The sequence below is a fragment of the Suillus subaureus genome (assembly GCF_016647635.1).
Source record: "Suillus subaureus strain MN1 chromosome Unknown BJ212scaffold_6, whole genome shotgun sequence".
Lineage (NCBI taxonomy): Eukaryota > Fungi > Basidiomycota > Agaricomycetes > Boletales > Suillaceae > Suillus > Suillus subaureus.
The window spans coordinates 750,776-770,738 of record NW_024538562.1 but is presented as its reverse complement, the minus strand read 5'-3'; the positions used below and the strand labels follow the sequence as shown (position 1 = coordinate 770,738).

At 47.0% G+C, this 19,963-nt stretch overlaps 9 protein-coding genes across 9 annotated transcripts; 6 read left to right on the top strand and 3 right to left on the bottom strand.

Annotated features, from left to right (window-relative positions):
• Nucleotides 1-1,438: 1,438 nt before the first annotated feature.
• On the bottom strand, nucleotides 1,439-1,701 carry BJ212DRAFT_1210551 (uncharacterized protein; the record flags this gene model as incomplete). Its single annotated transcript, XM_041329225.1, has 2 exons — nucleotides 1,439-1,545; nucleotides 1,599-1,701. Coding segments are annotated over 2 exons (210 nt in total), but the record flags the coding sequence as incomplete, so codon positions are not given.
• Nucleotides 1,702-2,531: 830 nt separating this feature from the next.
• On the top strand, nucleotides 2,532-4,168 carry BJ212DRAFT_1477652 (PUA-like domain-containing protein; the record flags this gene model as incomplete). The annotated part of the gene is made up of 8 exons (XM_041339586.1): nucleotides 2,532-2,686; nucleotides 2,734-2,787; nucleotides 2,846-2,974; nucleotides 3,054-3,153; nucleotides 3,206-3,268; nucleotides 3,319-3,429; nucleotides 3,482-3,535; nucleotides 3,590-4,168. 8 exons carry the CDS (start codon nucleotides 2,532-2,534, stop codon nucleotides 4,166-4,168), a joined length of 1,245 nt encoding a protein of 414 aa, XP_041196549.1.
• Nucleotides 4,169-4,422: 254 nt separating this feature from the next.
• BJ212DRAFT_922526 (PUA-like domain-containing protein) lies at nucleotides 4,423-6,238 on the top strand. Its single transcript, XM_041344353.1, has 9 exons — nucleotides 4,423-4,801; nucleotides 4,862-4,915; nucleotides 4,976-5,104; nucleotides 5,163-5,179; nucleotides 5,233-5,255; nucleotides 5,306-5,362; nucleotides 5,415-5,525; nucleotides 5,584-5,640; nucleotides 5,690-6,238. Exons 1-9 carry the CDS (start codon nucleotides 4,677-4,679, stop codon nucleotides 6,023-6,025), a joined length of 909 nt encoding a protein of 302 aa, XP_041196548.1. The 5' UTR covers nucleotides 4,423-4,676; the 3' UTR covers nucleotides 6,026-6,238.
• Nucleotides 6,239-7,406: 1,168 nt separating this feature from the next.
• Nucleotides 7,407-8,256, top strand: BJ212DRAFT_922311 (uncharacterized protein). The gene is made up of 3 exons (XM_041344352.1): nucleotides 7,407-7,512; nucleotides 7,610-8,137; nucleotides 8,193-8,256. The coding sequence occupies exon 2, from the start codon at nucleotides 7,629-7,631 to the stop codon at nucleotides 8,010-8,012; it is 384 nt and encodes a 127-aa protein (XP_041196547.1). The 5' UTR covers nucleotides 7,407-7,512; nucleotides 7,610-7,628; the 3' UTR covers nucleotides 8,013-8,137; nucleotides 8,193-8,256.
• Nucleotides 8,112-9,204, top strand: BJ212DRAFT_1477649 (PUA-like domain-containing protein; the record flags this gene model as incomplete). Its single annotated transcript, XM_041339585.1, has 9 exons — nucleotides 8,112-8,137; nucleotides 8,193-8,246; nucleotides 8,308-8,436; nucleotides 8,497-8,513; nucleotides 8,567-8,589; nucleotides 8,640-8,696; nucleotides 8,749-8,859; nucleotides 8,918-8,974; nucleotides 9,025-9,204. The coding sequence occupies 9 exons, from the start codon at nucleotides 8,112-8,114 to the stop codon at nucleotides 9,202-9,204; spliced, it is 654 nt and encodes a 217-aa protein (XP_041196546.1).
• A 683-nt stretch (nucleotides 9,205-9,887) lies between these two features.
• On the bottom strand, nucleotides 9,888-11,007 carry BJ212DRAFT_1297118 (uncharacterized protein; the record flags this gene model as incomplete). The annotated part of the gene is made up of 8 exons (XM_041332544.1): nucleotides 9,888-9,940; nucleotides 10,144-10,155; nucleotides 10,210-10,242; nucleotides 10,305-10,337; nucleotides 10,397-10,439; nucleotides 10,483-10,515; nucleotides 10,754-10,872; nucleotides 10,932-11,007. 8 exons carry the CDS (start codon nucleotides 11,005-11,007, stop codon nucleotides 9,888-9,890), a joined length of 402 nt encoding a protein of 133 aa, XP_041196545.1.
• A 350-nt stretch (nucleotides 11,008-11,357) lies between these two features.
• BJ212DRAFT_1333727 (uncharacterized protein) lies at nucleotides 11,358-12,269 on the top strand (the record flags this gene model as incomplete). Its single annotated transcript, XM_041334850.1, has 5 exons — nucleotides 11,358-11,577; nucleotides 11,629-11,640; nucleotides 11,766-11,893; nucleotides 11,915-12,042; nucleotides 12,102-12,269. Exons 2-5 carry the CDS (start codon nucleotides 11,633-11,635, stop codon nucleotides 12,267-12,269), a joined length of 432 nt encoding a protein of 143 aa, XP_041196544.1. The 5' UTR covers nucleotides 11,358-11,577; nucleotides 11,629-11,632.
• A 1,519-nt stretch (nucleotides 12,270-13,788) lies between these two features.
• On the top strand, nucleotides 13,789-14,610 carry BJ212DRAFT_922188 (uncharacterized protein). Its single transcript, XM_041344351.1, has 2 exons — nucleotides 13,789-13,978; nucleotides 14,043-14,610. Exons 1-2 carry the CDS (start codon nucleotides 13,843-13,845, stop codon nucleotides 14,576-14,578), a joined length of 672 nt encoding a protein of 223 aa, XP_041196543.1. The 5' UTR covers nucleotides 13,789-13,842; the 3' UTR covers nucleotides 14,579-14,610.
• A 439-nt stretch (nucleotides 14,611-15,049) lies between these two features.
• BJ212DRAFT_1333698 (uncharacterized protein) lies at nucleotides 15,050-16,125 on the bottom strand. The gene is made up of 2 exons (XM_041334849.1): nucleotides 15,384-16,125; nucleotides 15,050-15,325 (listed from the first exon to the last, which is right to left on the bottom strand). Exon 1 carries the CDS (start codon nucleotides 15,947-15,949, stop codon nucleotides 15,398-15,400), a length of 552 nt encoding a protein of 183 aa, XP_041196542.1. The 5' UTR covers nucleotides 15,950-16,125; the 3' UTR covers nucleotides 15,050-15,325; nucleotides 15,384-15,397.
• Between the last annotated feature and the right edge of the window lie 3,838 nt (nucleotides 16,126-19,963).

The window sequence follows — 19,963 nt, the reverse complement described above, 5'->3', positions numbered from 1 at the left end:
GCTAGCTAATCATTAAATAGAATGAGAATCATACAGTGTTTACATAATGGAATCTTCTATGTCACATGACATTATCTTATCTAATTGTATCTTATCTACATACAATCATAGAAGATGTCTTCATCTTCATCTAATACTAGAGAAACATGAGTAGTGGGTGCTAAAGGTATTGAAAGGCACAATTTGAGAGAGAGTTTGTGATGAGTACCCTGTCCATCTTTTACAATTTGGGAATCTAAGTCTCACTGAATGCATTGCTGAACTCCTAATGACTTGGGAATTGCAGCTCACTCTCTTTTAGTCTAGGTCTCCCTCTTTGGGGCTGGAAAGTGTTGCACACCTTCACCTGAAAACCTATCACCAATCTCCAATCATTCAAAGTTCACATCTCATAATTAGTAACCACTGACAATATCATTCTTGCCCTCAAACTGCATCAAAGTGAACCTCAAAGACCCTAAATGTGCCAGCATCTTTCCTGTGCCAAGTCACACCCAACCACACTCTACAGCACCTTCCCAGCCACCCAGCACTTATTAGACTAGTTTAATTCCACTACTTACTAAGTCTAGACACATGTTTTGTTACTTTAGCTACCACCAATCAACTGTTTCTGCCATTCTCTGTGTGATTCCTATTCTTTTCCTCTTCAAATTAATTTCATTTAATTTCATTAGTAAATGCTATACATAGTTCGAGTGCCAAAATGCAATGTCCAGCCTGAGGTTTGTCGAGTTTGCTTGCACGCAATTGTGCCCGGGAAAAGTCTGTCCCGCCAATCGTGTTGTTCCATCACCAGGGCCGTAAGTTCACGGTAAGCATCAAATTTCCATCTGGCAAGCGAGAAAACTGGGTCTTTCGCTGATCATTGCTATCAAACCATAATCTCCCCGGACGTCTTTCCGTTTCATTTTCTGAGCAAATTCACTCCACTTTTCCGTGGCCATGTCCATATATATACTCAGGCTCTTGTCGGTATCGAGATAAATCGTAGTCTTGTACATAGTGTAAGAGGTACATGGAGATACATAGGTGTGATTTGTGGTGGCGCGGGGCCTACTTTTCTTTTCAGGAGATACTGGCTGTGAGATGCTATCACCGCTCGTCGAATTTGGGTTGTATCAAGTATCTTAACGAGCTGAGAAAATAAAGTTACACGAGCGGGGAATCCATAAGACAAATGATAGAAGAATAAAGTACGAGACATAATACAATAGCCTCAATCCCGAGGAGGACCTAAGAAAATCACCGTGAGTTTTGTAAGGGCGCCATAATGTGAACACACACACCTGATAGGTAAACGTCATGCTCCCCTTGTGCCTCAATACAGACAACGTCGAGTATACCTACATCCATCTTGCCAATCAAAAACCTAACGCTATAGCTCCTTCACACTGGCTGCCGCGTGATCCATCCAGTGATTTAGTACCCGTTCGTCGCCCCAGAGATAGTATGCAATGCGAGGTAGTAGTGAGACCAACTGACTGGGTATTACCCGAGACAGCCCGGTGAAGAATAGGAAAGTGAGTAGAGACATAACGATCACTGTATGTGCATGACCGTTAGGAGTGGTTTGAGGTCGAGCGTGCAGTACTCACCGAAAACAAGTTTCTCCCAAGGTTCCAGACCGCATATGGCAAAAGTGGCTTCAAACATCGTCCATTGTTTCCATGCATACGCGCGGAGCGAGTTGCATCGAAATCCAGTAGTATCTCTTGCCAGCGGTGGTGGCTTAAATGGGCGTGCCATGGTGGTATAATGTAGAGAGAAGAATATGAGAAAACGTTGAAGGGTATGTCAATATTAAATCAATATGGTGGGACCTATCAAATATGTACGTGACTGTGAATTCTGTTGAATAAAAGTTATTTTTACTGGTGGGATGATCTCGGTGACCATCGTAGCAGCCAATCAGAGGTCGTATATTAATAATTCCCTTTGAGTTTGCTACAGTTCGCAGGGCCCTGGTGACCGGTAGAACTACAAGTAGTGCTCATTGCAAATGCCAATCACGCTCTGTACAACGTGCCCAATGCTCATCAGATGGCCTAGAATCGTCAAAAGATAACGCCGTCCAATGCCTACAAAGAACGACTACAGGATAGGATTCAAAATCGGATGCATGAGCTTGCATGGGAGAAGATGAGATGAAATTTCAGGCGTGCAACCTCACGCACACGAAGTTCCACGGCAGCATCAGATCCGTCGGGCTGTCACACACACAGGCTGTCGTCGTGATACAATTGTAAATGTGTCGTTGTCGACATGTCATGCTCACGTATCATCCTCCACAGTCAAGAGGCCCAGTCTCGTCGCAGTCTCGTCGCAGGCAGCGGCCGCCTTGTCCAGTCGTCGGTGGAATCAACCCTATGTAGCAGTAGTAGAAGAGGCGTCGTGCCCGAGGTCTGGCCTTTCGAAGATCACGTCTTTCGAACTCCGAAGCAGTCCTACTGATGCCTCATGCATCATGCATTACTAGTACTGGCAGTCACCGTTACGTCGAACGTTGAACGCCACAGCGGCTACACAGGATGGATCACGATGACGGACTGCCAGAACAAGTCGAAGCTATCCACACAGATGGGGAGATGGATGGTGATCGAGAAGAAATCATAGCCAGCAAAGTTTCAGCGGACAAGGGCTCAGCGAACGCCAGGGCTACCAAGTTGGCTGCCCGTCGCCTGGCGTCAGTAGCGTTTCTCCCTCAGCTTCAGCGCTCACTGTTTTTTATAGGCAGCACTTCGGGGGGATTCCCGGAGTCCCGATTGGGGCTAAATGGGAGGATCGGTGTGTATTTCATTTTCGTTTGATACTTAGCCCATCAGTTAGTCGATTTGTTTCGCAGCCAAGGTTGTTCTCGTGCTAGCGTGCACCGCCCTCTTATGGCTGGTATACATGGCACTGAAAAAACTGGCGCCTTCTCAATTGTTGTTTCGTGTCACTACAAAGATGACAAGGATCTCGGCGATACGATGTAAGCATCTAGCACAACGTTTCGTTTCGGAATGCGATTGCTATATTCTGATCCTTACGTGTATATAGCTACTACACAGGTACAGGTGTGTATTTACAACCAGGGCTACACTATTGTATGCCAACGTGGTAGCATCAGGGGGTCGCAAGCGGTGGTCTGATGGCTGTCCTCCGAAGCGTGTAAGTTTGTCTCTTGCTCATATAGCATGACTATTCATTTATAATCCAAAAGCTCCGGTTAGGTCCGCAGGTTTTTGATCAGCAGTGGTCGGACCAAGGAAATGAAGCACTTGTCGTGAGTTTTTCTGTCTTTGAACCTGAGGTCCCCAAATGACTGCAGAACAGACATCGCGTGACACAGGCAACCCCGTGCGCGTCATCCGGAGCCACAAAGTGCTTTCCGATTTTGCGCCTGCCAAAGGCTATCGGTATGATGGTTTGTACACTGTTGAAACCGTAACGTTATTTCCCATGTCTACATCCCAACTCTGATACTCAACCTTCAAAGGCATGGAAAGAGAAAAATTCCAAAGGTCTGGATATCTGCCGCTACAGGTTAGAGGTGAGTTTCATTTTAAAGCACGGGACTCTGATTAGACTGATAACGTGTCAACAGAGGGTTCCAGGTCAACCTCCCCTGCTCCGTCGCTCGCTTGGAGATACCAACCATGAGCCATCGCCCGCCTCTGTAGCTACGTCAGACACTGTTGTCTCGCCCTCGCATACGTTGATCAGCCGTAAGCGCAAGGCTCAACCATTTGCACCCACAATTTGTCCCGATCCGGCGTCTAAGAAGCGCAAACTCGCCGACCGAGTGCCGCCTCAACCGTCGTCGTCTTCATCACCCACCGTGCAGCCACAAGTTCTAGTGCCGGTCCTGGGGACTATTGAAACCCCGCTGCAAAAGCACAATCAGCGGGTGCAGAAAGAGATGCAGAAAGAGAAACAGCAACACTTCCCTGAAACGAGCTCTTCCATGATGACACCTGCCACCCTTATAAAACCCAGCATGTGGTCTAGTCAATCCCAGTTCAATCACTTCCTAGCGAGGCCCATGTGGAGAATCTCTTACGATGAGCATAACGAAGATGTTGATTTGTCACTTGATGACGAAGACGAGGAAGATATACTACTTGAAGACCTCGAAACCACGGCTTCCTCATTTTCATCTTTCTTGCCCCCCTCGCCCTTCTGAGCGAGTCAGTTGCGGCTGTCAAATATCCACTACATCCCGACTCCTCTGCTTTCTTGCTTTCAAGACCTCGAATTCATTTTTCTCATCAACTTCGCCCTTCTGATAGGACCAGTCAAGGATGTACAGCACCCAGTTTTTCTGTTTTCTTGCTTTGAAAATCATTTGCAATGTCCGTCTACTGATACTACTCTGCTAGGTCTGTCTACGAACAGTACATTGTTAAACCAGTTTCTGTAGCCCCCATGCTTGCACAATTTAGAAATTCACGCAGAACTGCTTGATGATCCAAGTGTACAACTTTGTCCCGCGGGAGTAAATCAAGTCGATGTCTGCGCTATCGACCCATCATGGATCCGCATCGACTATTCGTCGTTGAAGTAGCCTCAGGTCCGGTCCTTATAGGCAACTACGGCTTTCGAACTCCGACTCAGCAGCAGTCTATGTATAAGAGCCTCATTATCGGCCTCGTGTACTTATCTCCATCACCTTGACAGTCACTGACAACATAATGCTCAAGAACGGATCAGAGGTGAAGATATCAAACAGTGTCTGGGACGAGAAGATGAAAGAAGATTCAAAAGAAACATCCAGCGAAAGGTGCAGGAAGGGCAGCGAAAGTCCTACCAGGCCGGTGTTAGTAATGCTCTCTAATGTCTCTCCCTCAACCACACTGTTTACGTACTGTCTTTGCAGACACCACTTCGGGGAATACCCCGGGGCGCCTTTCGGGACAACATGGAAGAATCGGTGCGTACTCTTAATTTCGTTTAATAACATCAGTTACTTCATTTGTCTGTCTGTCAACAGCACAGAATGTTTTAATGCTGGCGTGCATCACAACATTGAAGCTGGTATAAGCGGCACTGAGGCAGATGGCGCCTTCTCAATTGTCGTCTCGGGTCAATACAAAGATGACAAGGATAACGGGGACACGATGTAAGCATCTCACAGCGCATATTTCGAGTCGGATTGGTAATCTGACCTGTGCATATAGCTTATATACAGGTTCAGGTGTGTATTCACAACCCGGGCTACAAGATCGCATGCCAACTTAGTATCGCCAGGGGGTCGCAAGCTCGGTGATCGCGTAAGTTGCCCTTGTGCTTCATAGCTTGATTACTGATTAGAATTCCTAAGACGCGCGAGCTGTATCATGACCAGCAATGGTCGGATTTTGGAAATCAGGCGCTTCGTGTGAGTTCTCTATCTCGGATAAATGTGAAGTTAGGAAATGACAGAACAACAGAAATCTTCTGAAACAGGCAAACCCGTACGTGTCATTCGGGGCCATGAACTTGATTCTGAATTTGCCCCATGGGAAGGCTTCCGATATGATGGCCTGTACATCTGTCAAGCTGTAATATTGTTTTGCATATCTACCTACATCCGTGAGCACTGATACCTTGTCTTCAAAGGCGTGGAAAGAGAAGGATAGAGACGGTTATTATGACATCTGTCGTTATATCATGGAGGTAAGTCTCTAAATGATCAGGCTTTGACCAGACTGACCAGTATTAAAAGAGGGTTCCGGGCCAACCACACTTACGCCGTCGTTCAACGACTGTCGGCCTTTACAGGCCATTACCGGGCTCCGAAGCCGTGCAGCCGCCAACTCCAGCTCCAGTAACTGGACGCCAAAGAATCATGCAACGGGAGCAGGCGCGGATAAACAACATGGATGCGTTTCTACTAGAAAGCCCCCCGCCCCCTGTAAAAAGGCTGAACGCTGGGCCCGCTTGCACAAGCATGCTGTCCAGTCTTCCTGTGTCTACCACGCGCAAGCGCAAGCTCGCCGGAAATCAACGAGAGAAAATGAGGGCGGTGTCGTGCAGACAACTGAGACGATTGAGGCGATAAAAACAGTGCCAGAAGAGATATTAACGACGTATGTAAGCACAATTTGTTGGGCGGCCGTGGGACGTCAAAGAGACCTCGGGGTATACAATGGGAAACCTTGAGTGGCTGAAGCACTGACAGACAGGATGTCGTGTAGCATCAGCCTAGAATGCATGTCATTGCATAAGCTTGAGTGCAATGAGAACTGAAAGTGCCACGTACAGCGCGTACTGACTTGTCGCGCTGGTCCAAAAGGTCGTCGAGGCCAATGAATCTTCTCTTAGTAGTATCGCAGAAATGTCCCATGCATACTATGTGTATCAAATCAGCCAGTAGCTAACAGCCTTCCACCCGCTGAAAATGACACAGTTCACTGACTAGTGGTGAACTGATGGGCTGGCTGTTGTCGAGGTGCCATAATCGTGCTGTGTTGCTATTCGATATATTTTCGAGGATGCGGCCATTCGAAGATATTGCAAATACATAATGTCAACATAGATGTCGCCGGTGTATTCTAACAAGTACTGTGCCAGGTTGTTCCACGCTGTACATGTAGTATTATAAGTTCTAATCGGGTCAGCATCAATATAAATTTGACCCGGAAATAAGCGCTTTTCCATCTGAAATCACGGTGACTTCAGCGGTCGAGTCCGAGTCCTTGTATCCACTCGCGATCATGGTCGCATCTGGCGAGTAGACAACGGAATACTGCACATGATATCCTATCTTGATTGGTGCGAGGATTATCTCTTCGGTCTCCACGTCCCACTGCCTTGCCGCAGTCCCGTCGGAGGACACGCTCGCCAGTGGGCATTGGCCGACCATCTTGATTCCAGTAGACTGAACCCACTGGTCAGTACTCTGTATGCCCCATATTCCATTTTGCGATAACTTTTGCCTGTGTCGGCGTCCCACAACCTCACTTTTGATAATCACTTTCTTCCTGTCCGGAGACAATGTTATCCAGGTCTGCACTTCACTGCCTCCGTCCCGCCAGTCCTCTCGTATCTATTTCCCACTCTTTCATTCCAATATCCGCAGCGAGACGTCCGTTGGACAAGTCAACATCCTCTCTCCACCTGGCAGATGTATGGTGCCAAAAACTATATTGGTGTGTCCTTCAAATTTCTGGCTGAGAGTTATCGCCGATGCTCTCTTGCTTCACTACGACGGGTGAAGCTATACTCAACTATGAGGTGCAGCTCCGTTTCAGCTTTCATCCAACAAAGTCCAAGACCATCACTTGCTACAATATCGTTGACTCCAAGGCACAATGAGCGTTTAGGTCAAGTCAGTGTTCTTCACAACCGCTGGTATAGGCCGTGTGGCAGCTAAAGCGCCCTAGCATCATTTCTCGCATTCCGTCAAAATTGACCTCCGTTTTTACTGCCTGCCCAATGATATTATATGCCAAATTTCGCCTTAAATCGTACATCTACTTCTCCTCAGTCAACTACTCCTCGAACGCGCCCGTCATCTCCGACTCGTCCATACTCAATTCCCATCTGGTGTGTAAGATGTACATTTGACCATGCTTAGACTCACCACAGGAAACTTTCCCAATCATTGATATCCGTCACAATAATATTGCATCTTCCTTCACAGACTTTGGAATAGCATCACTATGCGTGAAATTTGCGGGTTGCTTTGGCGGTGGATAGCCGTCGTAGCCTCCAAACAACCCGGATCGCTGGGAGTTGATGTCTTGCAGATAGGCCTGCCATTCATTGAGCCTCAGTCGGAAAGCGCAACTGCTGAAGGTCGTATTTTCGATTACAGCTCGTCTGCGCTCGCGTCCTACAATGCAGATGTCGCCTATATTCATCAGAATGAATATACGATTCTGATTATCCTCGTATCATGTGACTCTATGAAGACAGAAGGTACGTCGATACTGGACAGGGGTTTTATTCACTGCATTTCGGATGCATTTATATGCAGCCCTTTCGAAGATTCCAACTTTCGAACTCCGACGCAAACAGTGACCTACTTATTTCCATCGTCCTGACAATCGCCAACAATACAATAAACAACGTTCGCACTCAGAACGACTCGGAGGCAAAGACACCACAGTGTCTCGGACGAGAAGATTGCCGATTCAAAAGAAATGTCTAGCAAAATGGAGAGGCCTGCGTAAGTCTCTCGATGTTCCTCCCTCAACCACATTGTTCACGCACATTGTTTGCAGGCAGCGCTTCGGGGAAATTCCAGGAGCATCTGTTGGGACGACATGGAAGAGTCGGTGCGCAGTCTTGATTCTCATTTGATAATACCAGTTACCTCATCTGTCTATCTGTTCACAGCAAAGAATGTTTTGATGCCGGTGTGCATCGCCAAATCGAAGCTGGTATAAGCGGCACTGAGGCAGATGGCGCCTTCTCAATCGTCGTATCTGGCCAATATAAAGATGACAAGGATGACGGGGATAAGATGTAAGCATCTAACGGCGCTTATTTCTCGAGCCGGATTGGCAATCTGACCTGTGCATATAGCGTATATACAGGTTCAGGTGTGTATTCACAACCCGAGCTACAAAATTATATGCCAACTTAGTATCGCCAGGGGGTCGCAAGCTCGGTGATCGTGTAAGTTGTCCTTATGTTTTATAGCTTGATTACCGATTAAAATTCCCAAGACGCGCGAGCTGGATCATGACCAGCAATGGTCGGATTTTGGAAATCAGGCGCTTCGTGTGGGTTCTCTATCTCGGATAAATGTGAGGTCAGGAAATGACAGTACAACAGAAATCTTCTGAAACAGGCAAACCCGTGCGCGTTATTCGGGGCCATGAGCTTGATTCTGAATTTGCCCCATGGGAAGGCTTCCGGTATGATGGCTTGTATATCTGTAAACGTGTAACATTGTTTTACTTATCTACCTACATCCGTGAGCACTGATATTTTGTCCTCGAAGGCGTGGAAAGAGAAGGATAGAGACGGTTATTATGACATCTGTCGTTATATCATGGAGGTAAGTCTCCCTAACGATCAGGCTTTGATCAGACTGACCAGTGCCAAAAGAGGGTTCCAGGCCAACCACCCTTACGCCGTCGTTTGACTGTCGGCCGTTACAGGCCACTACCAGGCTCCGAAGCTGTGCAGCCGCCAGCGCCGGCCCCAGTAACTGGACGCCAAAGAATCATGCAGCTGCAGCAGGCGGTGCTAGATAAAGATGCCTCTTCGCTGGGATTACCCCTGTGAAAAGATCAATCGTTGAGCTCGCTTGCTGACGTGGCATGCGGGAGGTCCTCTTGCACCTACCACGTCCAAGCCCAGGAAATTCAAGGAAAGGAAATGAGGAATTCGTGCGGTAGCCCTCGAGTGAAAGTTTGATATCAGAGTGCAGATGCTTGTGTTCCGTGATGAAGAAGATGAAACAGATGTAATACCTAAAGACCTTGAGATTGTACAAATATCCCCTATGATATCTTTCGAATGCCCTCCGACTTGACCATATATAGCAGTGCAACTGACAACTATGGTGCGCGTCAAGTCACCACTACTTTTGTACGAAGTTCATTACACAAGCAGACATGCTTCACATCTTTATTCTTCTTACAGAAACAGGTACTCTGAATAAGTGTAAGAGTTGATCTATCAGACCAATCCCGTATCTCAAAATTTGAGGGAGACATAAAATTCCTGCGTCTAAGATTTGGCTAGGTGGCAAGCTGACGGGTGAGTCGTGCACGGAAGCTGCATAATCTCCAGCACCTTTCATATTCACACCCATAGACGATCAACCCCGAAGCTGAGGCTGTCAGATCTTACGATCTACCATTCACTTTCTCGTAGCCTGTCAACTGGACATAAGCTGCGATTGTTCTCCAAAAGAGAGGACACGACGCTGCCCGAGAATTGTTTGGCGCATAAACACCTTAGAATTAGCTTTTGTAGATCACAGCCCAGAAGTGGCGGATGGGTGCGGTGCTCGACACTTGGCGAAAGTTAGGGATCAATGAAATTTGGTTCTTGCGATCAGATGATTGTGCGATAGTAATACTCTGTTACTGAACTAATTTGCACCATAAGGTTGCACTCGCTGTCCCAGACAGATAACCTTGAGCTTCTAGCCTTAAGCTGTAGCAGTGGTAATGGTTTAAAACGAGTCGAGACTCCAAGATGATGCTCAAGACATACCTTCAACAACACCTGGACATTGAACAACGTAAATATAACATTCAAAACCAAGCCATAGACAATTACCTTGGACATCACGGGATTCCTCGGAAACAATGGCTATGCCACAATGCGCATCTCGTTAGACAAGATGCAAATAATGCAAACACGCTGAGACCTACATGCTAATGTCTTCTCGACGCGCTTCTCGACATCTACGTTATCAGCCGGGTGAGTAGTCCGCATGACAATGAGGCTAACACTGGAAAATCACCTTCGGCATCAGAGAGGTCCTCGGCAACAGAATCTGAATGGTCCTGTTAGATATGATACAGATAGAATAAGCACACTGGAACATACACGCGATATTCTTTCGACCGTGTCCCTGTACATCTATGTCATGAACAAAGTGAGTAGTCCACGACAAAGTGAAGCTAGCACTGAAGAATCACCGTCAGCATCAGAGGCCCCCCTGGAAACAAGATCTGAACGGTCCTGTTAGACATCGGTGCAGATAAGATAAACAGGTTGGAACATACACGCGAACTTCTTTTGGTCGCGCCTCTTGACCTCTATATCACTCAACGAGGTCAATAGTCCGCGTGAAGTGGGGCTAGCACTGAAGAATCACCTTCAACATCAGAGAGGTCCTCGGCAACTGAATCTGAATGGTCTTGTTAGACATGATGCAGATAGGATGAACACGTTGGAACATATACGCGATATTCTTTCGGCCGTGCCCTTGTACGTCTATGTTATGAACCAGGTAAATAGTCCACGACAAAATGAGGCTAGCACTGAAGAATCACCTTTGGCGACGGGAGATGCTGTCGTCATCTGTAGCAAAGCGATGGCGACAAAAATAAAAGACAAAGTGAGCTTCATGGCGGTTATATACAAGTAGCAGTAATTGTTAGAGGGTATTGAGTGTATAATTGATGCAAGGAGTGAGGCCTTTATAGCTTTGGGTAGCTCGATTATCTTGCAGATTAACTCGCAGAAACCTTCATCCTGTGATCGTTTCGGTGTACATGTTATCTGCTTAGGAAAAGGCCAAGCTTTCTTCCATCAGCAACTTGCTCGATCAGTGCACCACGACGAGGCAAAGAATTCTGCCGTCAGGGAGGCCGTATTGTTTCATTTTGCGTCTTGATTATTTGGCTGACACAGAAGGGTGTGGCAAGATTCATAGTGAGAGTGGAGATGTGACTCGGAGGTCCTGTACAACAATTTTGTCCCTGAATTGATTAAAAGAACCACACAGGGACACATCGCTGCGAGGAATTTAGTAGGCGCAGACCATACGGGACGTGCTCTTGGTGTGTGAATCGAAGTTCAATCAGACGATAGAGAAATTCGACCTTGAATGAATACAGTTGTTGAATCAACTCAGAGTCCTCGTTGTTTCGTGCCCTAGAACACTTGAACCAAGCAACCTGGCAAATCACCAGTAGGTACTGCTGACAAGCTAGTTAGAGGAGATGATTTCTCGGTTACGTCACGCACCTTCATGGCATCGTATTCGCCTCTCCGAATACACGATCTAGAGCATCAACATGAAAGCTCTAAAGACGCTATTCTCCTCCCCAGCAAACACATCATCTCCGAGCACCGCACCGCAGACCTCCCGTCTAAATGACTAGCTTGGGCCGCACTGGGACACTGTCCTTTGTGCATATGCATTGTACGCCATTGCCTCTGCCTATGTTTGCGGGTGGCATAATGCCCATGAGTTCAACGTTAGCCAAACCAGTGCCCAGGTCTGGAATTGGTTAGCGACCTTCGGCAACAGCAAAAGGGTGTACAGATTCAGTGATTCACACTGTCATGAACAGACCTCACAGGTGTAAGCAGCACCAATTAGATGTACTTTCCAAGTGCCATAATACAGTAAACAAAGCCTTACCTAATAAAAAATCCGTACGTCATACTCAGCTACAGCGTAAGTGAATCTCCGTGACCTGAAGTGACTTACCAAGGTCATTTGTATTGTTCCAGGACTCGATGTTCCACCAGTGGCATGCCACCCCGGCCCGTTCAAATCCAGCTCTTGCTACACCGACAGCGTCGTTTTCTCTCCCGAAGAGGATCTTGCGGCCAACAAGTCCTATACCTCATCTGGCTCCCTCGCCAAAATCCAAATTTAGAATTTTACAACTTTTGCTGAGGGCATGATGAGCCTCAGCTGGAACACAAGACCCCAACAAATTGCACTGTCGGACTCGCATTCCTTCTTGATAAAGAGAAGATCGAGCAGCTACATCTCGAAGATAGCTGGCAGTTGAAGATACCAACACGATTCTCGTGTGGCGACTCGGAAAAAGCGGCCGTTAGCATCGAGGTTACCTGCGATGGTTGTAAACTTGAATTCGAGCAATCATTCTTAGTTCATCCGCTTTGTGAGTGCGGCTGTATTGAACACAGGTTTGAAGTGCCAGACTGATCTCTTGCGTAGCTTTCGGCCTAATGGATATAGAATAGCGAGTTGTGTTGAGGCTTAACATTTAATTTCTAGGGGAGCTCACACCCGGGAATCTAAGCGCTTATGCATGGTTTATGCTTGTCCGTGCATATGCTTACACTATCAGTGCTAGATGCCCAAGACTTGAGCTTGAATCTGTACGCAGGTATAAACAAACCGAAATACGTGAGCCACGTCAACACAGTGCTCTCAAATGCCAGCAAGTGCCCCTCTGTCAGTAGGTTAATGATCATCTGAGTCTCGTCAATACCATGAGAACGAAGGATCCGCCGCCCCCTCCCATTCTCGATGTCCGAATCCACTGGTCCGCGGATGTGATATGGACATTGCTGTCATAGGTCAAGAAAAACGAGAACAGGCTTATTTTGCTCGGGAAGCGGGACAAGGAGGTAAGTACTATTCACCTTCAGATCTGTCTTCATTTCCTGACCATACAATAGAATACATTCGGTAATAGCAAGATTTCAACTCATTGGATCTGTCGTGCTGCAAGACAGCTACAAGCTCAACCCGACCTTGTGTCAACGTGTTGTTTGTACTAGTAGTCACGCGAGATCCCTGAGGCCAAATAACTGACATTGTGTACCAATTTGAAATTCTTGCAAATTACTTGACCATTTCGAAGTTTTCTCAACAGTTTTTGTGAGGAAGTACTACGTAACGAAGAAGCTCTCTGAAAAGTAGACGTAACCGCTTGGGAGGGTTGGTATGTTTAACTGACACTCTGATTCGGAATAGGGGGACTGACGGCAGAACTATCAAGTACTCTATGCAATCGACGGCTGTAAGCAGAATTTACGAGTTCTGCCATCAACACTAGTTCAATCACCCGTGAAGTAGGCGTGACTCCGCTGTCGTGACCCTGTAGTGGCCCTGGACATACTTGATATCATTTATCACCAGCATCTATTTCGTTCAATCATGCGAGCATCGGACGCACAGGTAGATGGAAGCTTTGTTCAGGACTCGAGGCAATAGATCGGTGTTGTCGAAGGTCCGGCAGTTTGTTCAACCAAGTACAACTCACACAGAGGGGTTCTGCTGACGCGCACCATAAAGGAAAGCAACCCGACTTGTGACACGTTATTTTTCGCGCCTGCCAGCAACGGCTCAAGCTATAGTTCTCAATACTAGTGGTTTCTGGTAAGTTGAGCATGTAACTAATAGCTGTCTTCTGCAGCATATGTATATTCAATGACCCGAACTTTTCTCTCAGAACACGTTCAGCGACAGACTCAATGCTTCACAGCTTCAAACTTCGACTCTCAGACATACTGCGCGTATTTGGGCCTAGTGTTTTCGTCATTAGCATCATTTTGAACATCTTCACCATTCTGCGCTTGCAACACAAGTCTGTCGATGATAGACAGTACAGTATGTCAAGGTCCCCTTTACGAACAGCCACAGGAGTTCATCTCACTCAGCATATTTGATACAGCTTACATCGGCGATGATCATCCGATTGAATTACCCCTCGACTTGGAAATCGTCGCATTGACGTTTGAAGACTCAAAGTATTACAGTACGTCAGGGCTCACAGCCTGGTCGGAGTGGAATTTGCTCGATCATTTTCCAGAAGGTCACGGATTCGTGCGTCTGGGACCAAATGGTAAGCAATCATTCACCCTGTTTTCGTCAATACATGAGTCAGACGCTTGCCGTTCCCATATTCTATTAGGACGACTGTTTGGTGTCTCGATGTTTCACCAGATTCATTGTCTACAAATGATCCGGCTAGCCCTTATTAACGGGCCCAATGACCATAGTGGCCACTGCCTTAACTTCTTGCGACAGGCCATTCTTTGCAATTCTGATACTACCCTTGATCCAGTCTACATCAATGGATCGATGGCAGGCTCAGACGGTTTGGGTGTGACTCATATATGTCGAGATTGGTCACAGGTTTATGCATACATCAAGGAGAACCAGAGGGGTTCTGTGTGGGCAGAGCACAAGACAGAGATGCAATCATAACGCGAAGTCAAGTGGGAGGATATGATCTCGTACCAACGATGGATGGGATCGGCTCAGTAAATACTTACTCATAGACCTCAGTTGGTGCTCGAAGCGGTAGTCGAGTCCCAAGGCTATTCAATATCGAGGATTGATCTGAGTGACCGGCTGTATGCCAGGCCAGTACTTTCCTGTGAACCATGATTGTATCGTCAAGGTCTTAGTCATTGGCATCGGTGCTTAAGGCGGATGTCAAGCGCAGCCACAGGATTATGGGAGGTCGCGGGACTGAAGGTTAAACTGGCGTGAGTATTAAGTAGAAACTGATCAAGCGCAAGGGTCCAAGAATCGCTCAGGGTGATATTTGATGGGATGGGGAAGTATGAAAGCTGTCACACCATGAGCGGTGTCAGGGAAGACACAAATGCAACACAATATATCATATTCATTCTTGATCCATAAGAAGTGCGATGCGCAGCGCCAGGCTCCATCATCCAACTTCCATCCAGCAAGCATACATAATATGTACCGAGCGACATAATGAGATACGATAGCTACGTCCAGCGTGCAATAAGGGTTATCCAATAAACATATACAAGATACACCAAGCGATGATGAGGAGAGGAAAATACACTGAGAAGAGGGAATATTCAACGCAAAAAGAATGTCGATGAGATGAAGTGATTTGGTCAAATATATGTACGATAGAATGAAACGAGTGACGGAGTTATAGAAGGAGAAGAGATTCGTGAAGAATCGGAGAAAGTACTAGAGCACGGCAACAGGAAATTAGCAATAGTGACAGATACAGGTCAAGGGGACGTACAGTCGTACGCTGGACTATGTCGCGTTGCGGGCAGGAACGATATACCCATAGACCAACTTCTTCGGGTCTTGGAGATTGAACTTGCGACATCCCTTCGTAGCGCGGTCCTTACTATCAAGGAGTGGTTTGCATTTCTGCTGATGCCGATCCAAAGAATCGGATCTTGACCACCGCTTGCCGCAATAGGGGCATTCGTAGGACGTAGTATAGTGGACGCCCTCAATGTGACGGCCCAAATTGATCATTGCCTCTGACTTCGAGCAACCCTCGAATTTGCAGGCAGCCGTGTCTGTAGATTTAACACCATGCCAATGCAACAGGTGATGTGCGACGCGGGCTTTGTTCATTTCTACAAACAGCCCGCAGGGCTGGTCCGTCCAATCGCATGCTCGTACGCAAGTCATCTTTGGGGGTAGTTCATTCGTAATCTTGACGGACCGTTTGGAGTAGGAATCATCGAGTTCCATCGCCCCGAATCTCCTCGTTCGAAGAAGATTGCCGCCAGCATCATGAGTCCTGCGGCTGCTGACGTCTACCGGCTTCGGGTCGTGAACGGGCACAGCCATGACGACGGCACTGGCGTCCGCTAGTCTGTAAGCACCAAACTTCCCCTCTCTGACTTCGTCCTCGTCGTCGTCCAAGCATCTGCGCTTGCGCGTGGTTGGCGCCAGAGACGAACCCAAACTGCCATCCTCAGATTTAACGGTATGGCGAGTTTTACGCTTGGGAGGCTTGGCACACGCTGTCCCATCGGGGGCAGAAGAAGATGGCTCCAAGCTGTTGTCATGACTCAGATACATTGTCACTTCAGGGTCTGATGCGGGCGGCAATAAGATGTCGGCATTCGTCATCGTATCTGTGATGGCACCGGGGTACGCATAGCCTGCATGTTCTGTTACTGAGGGGGTACCCGTCTGGAATTGCGCGTTTTGTCCTTGGGAGAATGGTGGTTTGGGGTCATACGCGCGGGGATCCCCTGCTGCCCAAAGCTCCAGGTCAACGACGGGGCGGAAATAATTTTGAGCGAAATTAGGTCCATTCGCATACGAACCACCATCGTGTTCAGGCTGGGACCATGTGGCGCCTTCCAGCGGCGCTCGAGGGACGGCAGGGGGCTGCGGAATATAATATTGGCTCTGGTCCATTGGGGGAAACTGGGGGAGACCAGCCACCGGAGCGGTAAATTGGTTCAATGTTGGAAACAACGCCTGATTATCTTGAACGTTCTGGAAAGACGCCGAAGACCTAAAAAAATAAATGAGCCATGGCAGGTACTCGGTTGGGGTGGCGCGTACCCTTGTTGCGCCTTTAGGAATTCATCTTCTGCGCAGACCTGAGCCCATCTGCCAAAGGCCGTCAGTTTGACTCGATGTTTTGAATAAGACAGAACCACGTACTCAGCCTGCATGGCGGCCACATCGTCGGGATGAGCAAATTTTCGGACGCCTTCCGAGACCATGTCAGCGGTGGCTTCGGGGTGGATGTCAGGTTGAGGCCATGGAAGGATAGACTCGCTAAGAAAATTATGAGGTGAACCATGTCATCCTACTCGAGATTGAACACCAACCTATCCAATAACATTTGAAGACTGTTGTATGAGGCACTAAATGCACAAGGCATCATCAGATGAAGATCCCGAGTCAAGATGTAAGTAGACTTACATAGACATATCGATGATTTGAATGAGTGATACGAGGTGGTTAAGATGACAAGATGAAGTGCCAATGTGAAGAGGACGAGAGATAGGGAAGTGAGGGAGGGAACAACGCCAGCCTTTTAACCTCACAACATGTGGAAAAGCGCTAGATAAAGCGTCTGTGGATGCGCATTGTGCCCCGACAACATATCATACAAAGGAAAGCGTGTGGTTACTTCACCATAGAAAACACATCTGTGGTCTCCGTTATTTCCGTGTAAAATTCACCGCTTTGAAGCGCCATGCGTGGATTAATCCACAAGAGCACAAACCTTCCACAGTACGTCGCTCATCCTTTGTAGACCTAGACGTATGTAAGACGGTAAAGTGAGTACTGGCACTTCTTTACTAGAGGGTAAGACATTACATGTGTGTGCAACAGTACAATCTATTGAGGTTCGAAGTATCGTAGCAATGGCATTTTCGTGGAGCATGGTCACAGCACACTCAACCACAACCGTAAGCTTTGGCAGCGGTACCCGCTTGGGACAGCAGCAAGTAGCTTCCAGCAAAAGCGGGCAGTTTATATATACAGCCCAATGTTGCGCGGTAGAGAAACAGCAGATGTGAAGGCACGTAGCGTCACAGGCCTAAAACTTTGATATATGCAGTGTCAGTCGCACGTTTAGTCATAAACGTGCAAAGACACTTACCTTCGCTGTTAATTTCGTCATGACCCAGCCCAGTCCTTACATTTGACGTGGACAGTGGGAGTTGGAGGACTTTATATCATCTAGCCACTCAATGCAATACTATTTCAAATGGAAACCATGGTTTGGCATTACCGTTTACATGAAGATATTACGAGCTAACTGGCGATGTAACAGAGAGAACGTAGCCCGTTATATCCTCGCTATAATGATATGTGGGTAGAATTCTCTGGACTAGACGTCAACAGTTGCATTTTGAATCAGAAATACCAACTTGAAGATACATCACATATTTAATCAGCCTGGGATAGGCATATCAACACGTACGACTTTTTCTCGCGATTCTGTAAGAGGCATGAAGCTGAACGTGTCGTGTTGATACCAGAAGCTGCCTTAGCAATTAGTTGTGCCAGACCAGTGCATGAGACGAGCGTACGCGTTGTTTTGGTCTGTTGTCCAAAGGCTTCCAGGAGTTTCCTTATTAGGAAGCTGCACTTTGCAAATTAATTCACCAAGACTCAGTTCTCGACACACTGGTAGACTATGATAGCCTGTCTGCATAATGAACTGAGAGGGAACGTTTGTCGTTTGAACATCATATATATCCTCGATCAATGATACATAGTGTCCCTGATAACCACCGCAAGACAGACAAAGTAGTTCCACCCCTGCAGAAGGACCGTTCGAAGTTTCGCTCAAATGACGAAAACGTCAAATTAGAACTAGAATACGACCTCATTATTGAATGTTGAATCGTAAGATGACTACGAGAAGATTCGGATCACTGAAACTAGCTGTCCTCAGACACCGGAAGGAGGAGGGCATGCCCAGTGCAAATCAACAACGTGCGTCAGCTGGCCTTCTGTGATCCGGCATACATGCAGGCCAAAGCAAGGTGAGCATGATGTTATTCCAAAATATGACGTCTCGTTACCGTCCTCTGAAAGTATGGGAACGACTAATTGACGTCAGTTCGAGTCTGAAATATTACATCTCACAAGGTGAAGAGGTTCGGACTAGAAGACGAACTTGAAGAAAGAATATCTCAGTCTTCGTTAGAAAGACTGAGGGAAACCAATATCGTACGAAGAAGGTTATTGAAGAATTGTTGAGATGGTGAACGAAAGGTGAACGTAGATGAAAATTGTATCGATAAGTGAATATGTATGTAAAAGAAAGCACGTACGGGGACACATCGTGATACGTGGCATATGGGCAACCATACAATCTGCAAAAATGAACCCCACAAATGACTACTGCCATTGTTTCATGCTGATGCAACGCATTCCGAGGCCGAGATACAGAATAAAAGCGAATGGAAGTATCAATAAGATCACTAGATTGTCCATCCAGATCATTGCATCTAAGAGCAGGGCGACCATAGCTGCTGCGGCAAGAGAGATAAATAAATTACCTCCTAAAATAATCGAAATAAAACCTGATAAAAAAATCAAATGTCAGCGCAAACTTTGGATCCAAACCGAAAAGGTTCGCTTACCACCTGCGAGACACCCTATAGAGCAGACAGCAGCAAGGTTAGTCATGCGAACGAGTGACACGAGTCAGCACTTCTCGACGCGAGTAATGGAACGGATTTTGCATCTGGGCGAATTGTTTGGGTCAGTGACAGTGCAATACAGTGGCTCCGCCAGGAAAATCCCCCACCTCCTGGTTGATCGTTTCATGCAACTCGATCACCGTGTCGGATCGCCAGAACGACACCTGGCATAATAGTCCCTGCAGCGAGCATGCATATGATAAGGAAACATTTTCGATGAACTGAGTCTCAGGCGGATTCAACATGAAATAGAGACAATGAAATAAAGCAAATCCTTGCCAGAAGAGCGGAGATGTCAGTCTTGCAAGACAAAAAGATTACTAACAGTATACTTACCATGTAGAGAAAACCCTGCACTCTCCTGCCAAACTTCCTCAAGATTGGGCTGTCCGACAGAGGTAGCAGAGGGCAGTGAAGCAAGAGTCTTCTCCAGAGCCTTGACAAGCCAGAAAACAGAACATTGGATCGAGGAGGCGCATTTCAATTTTGAGGCGGAAGTTGAAGAACTCAAGAGGAAAGCAGAGGAAGCTAGAGCAGTGAGAGAACAGCAGGTGAGAACTTGAAATTAGTCACGATACTAGTTATTAATGATGATTCTTGCAGATTTACGATGAAGCGTATGCTCAAGGTTATGCCGAGGGTCAACTAGAAATCGACCGATTGCAGGCAGAACTCG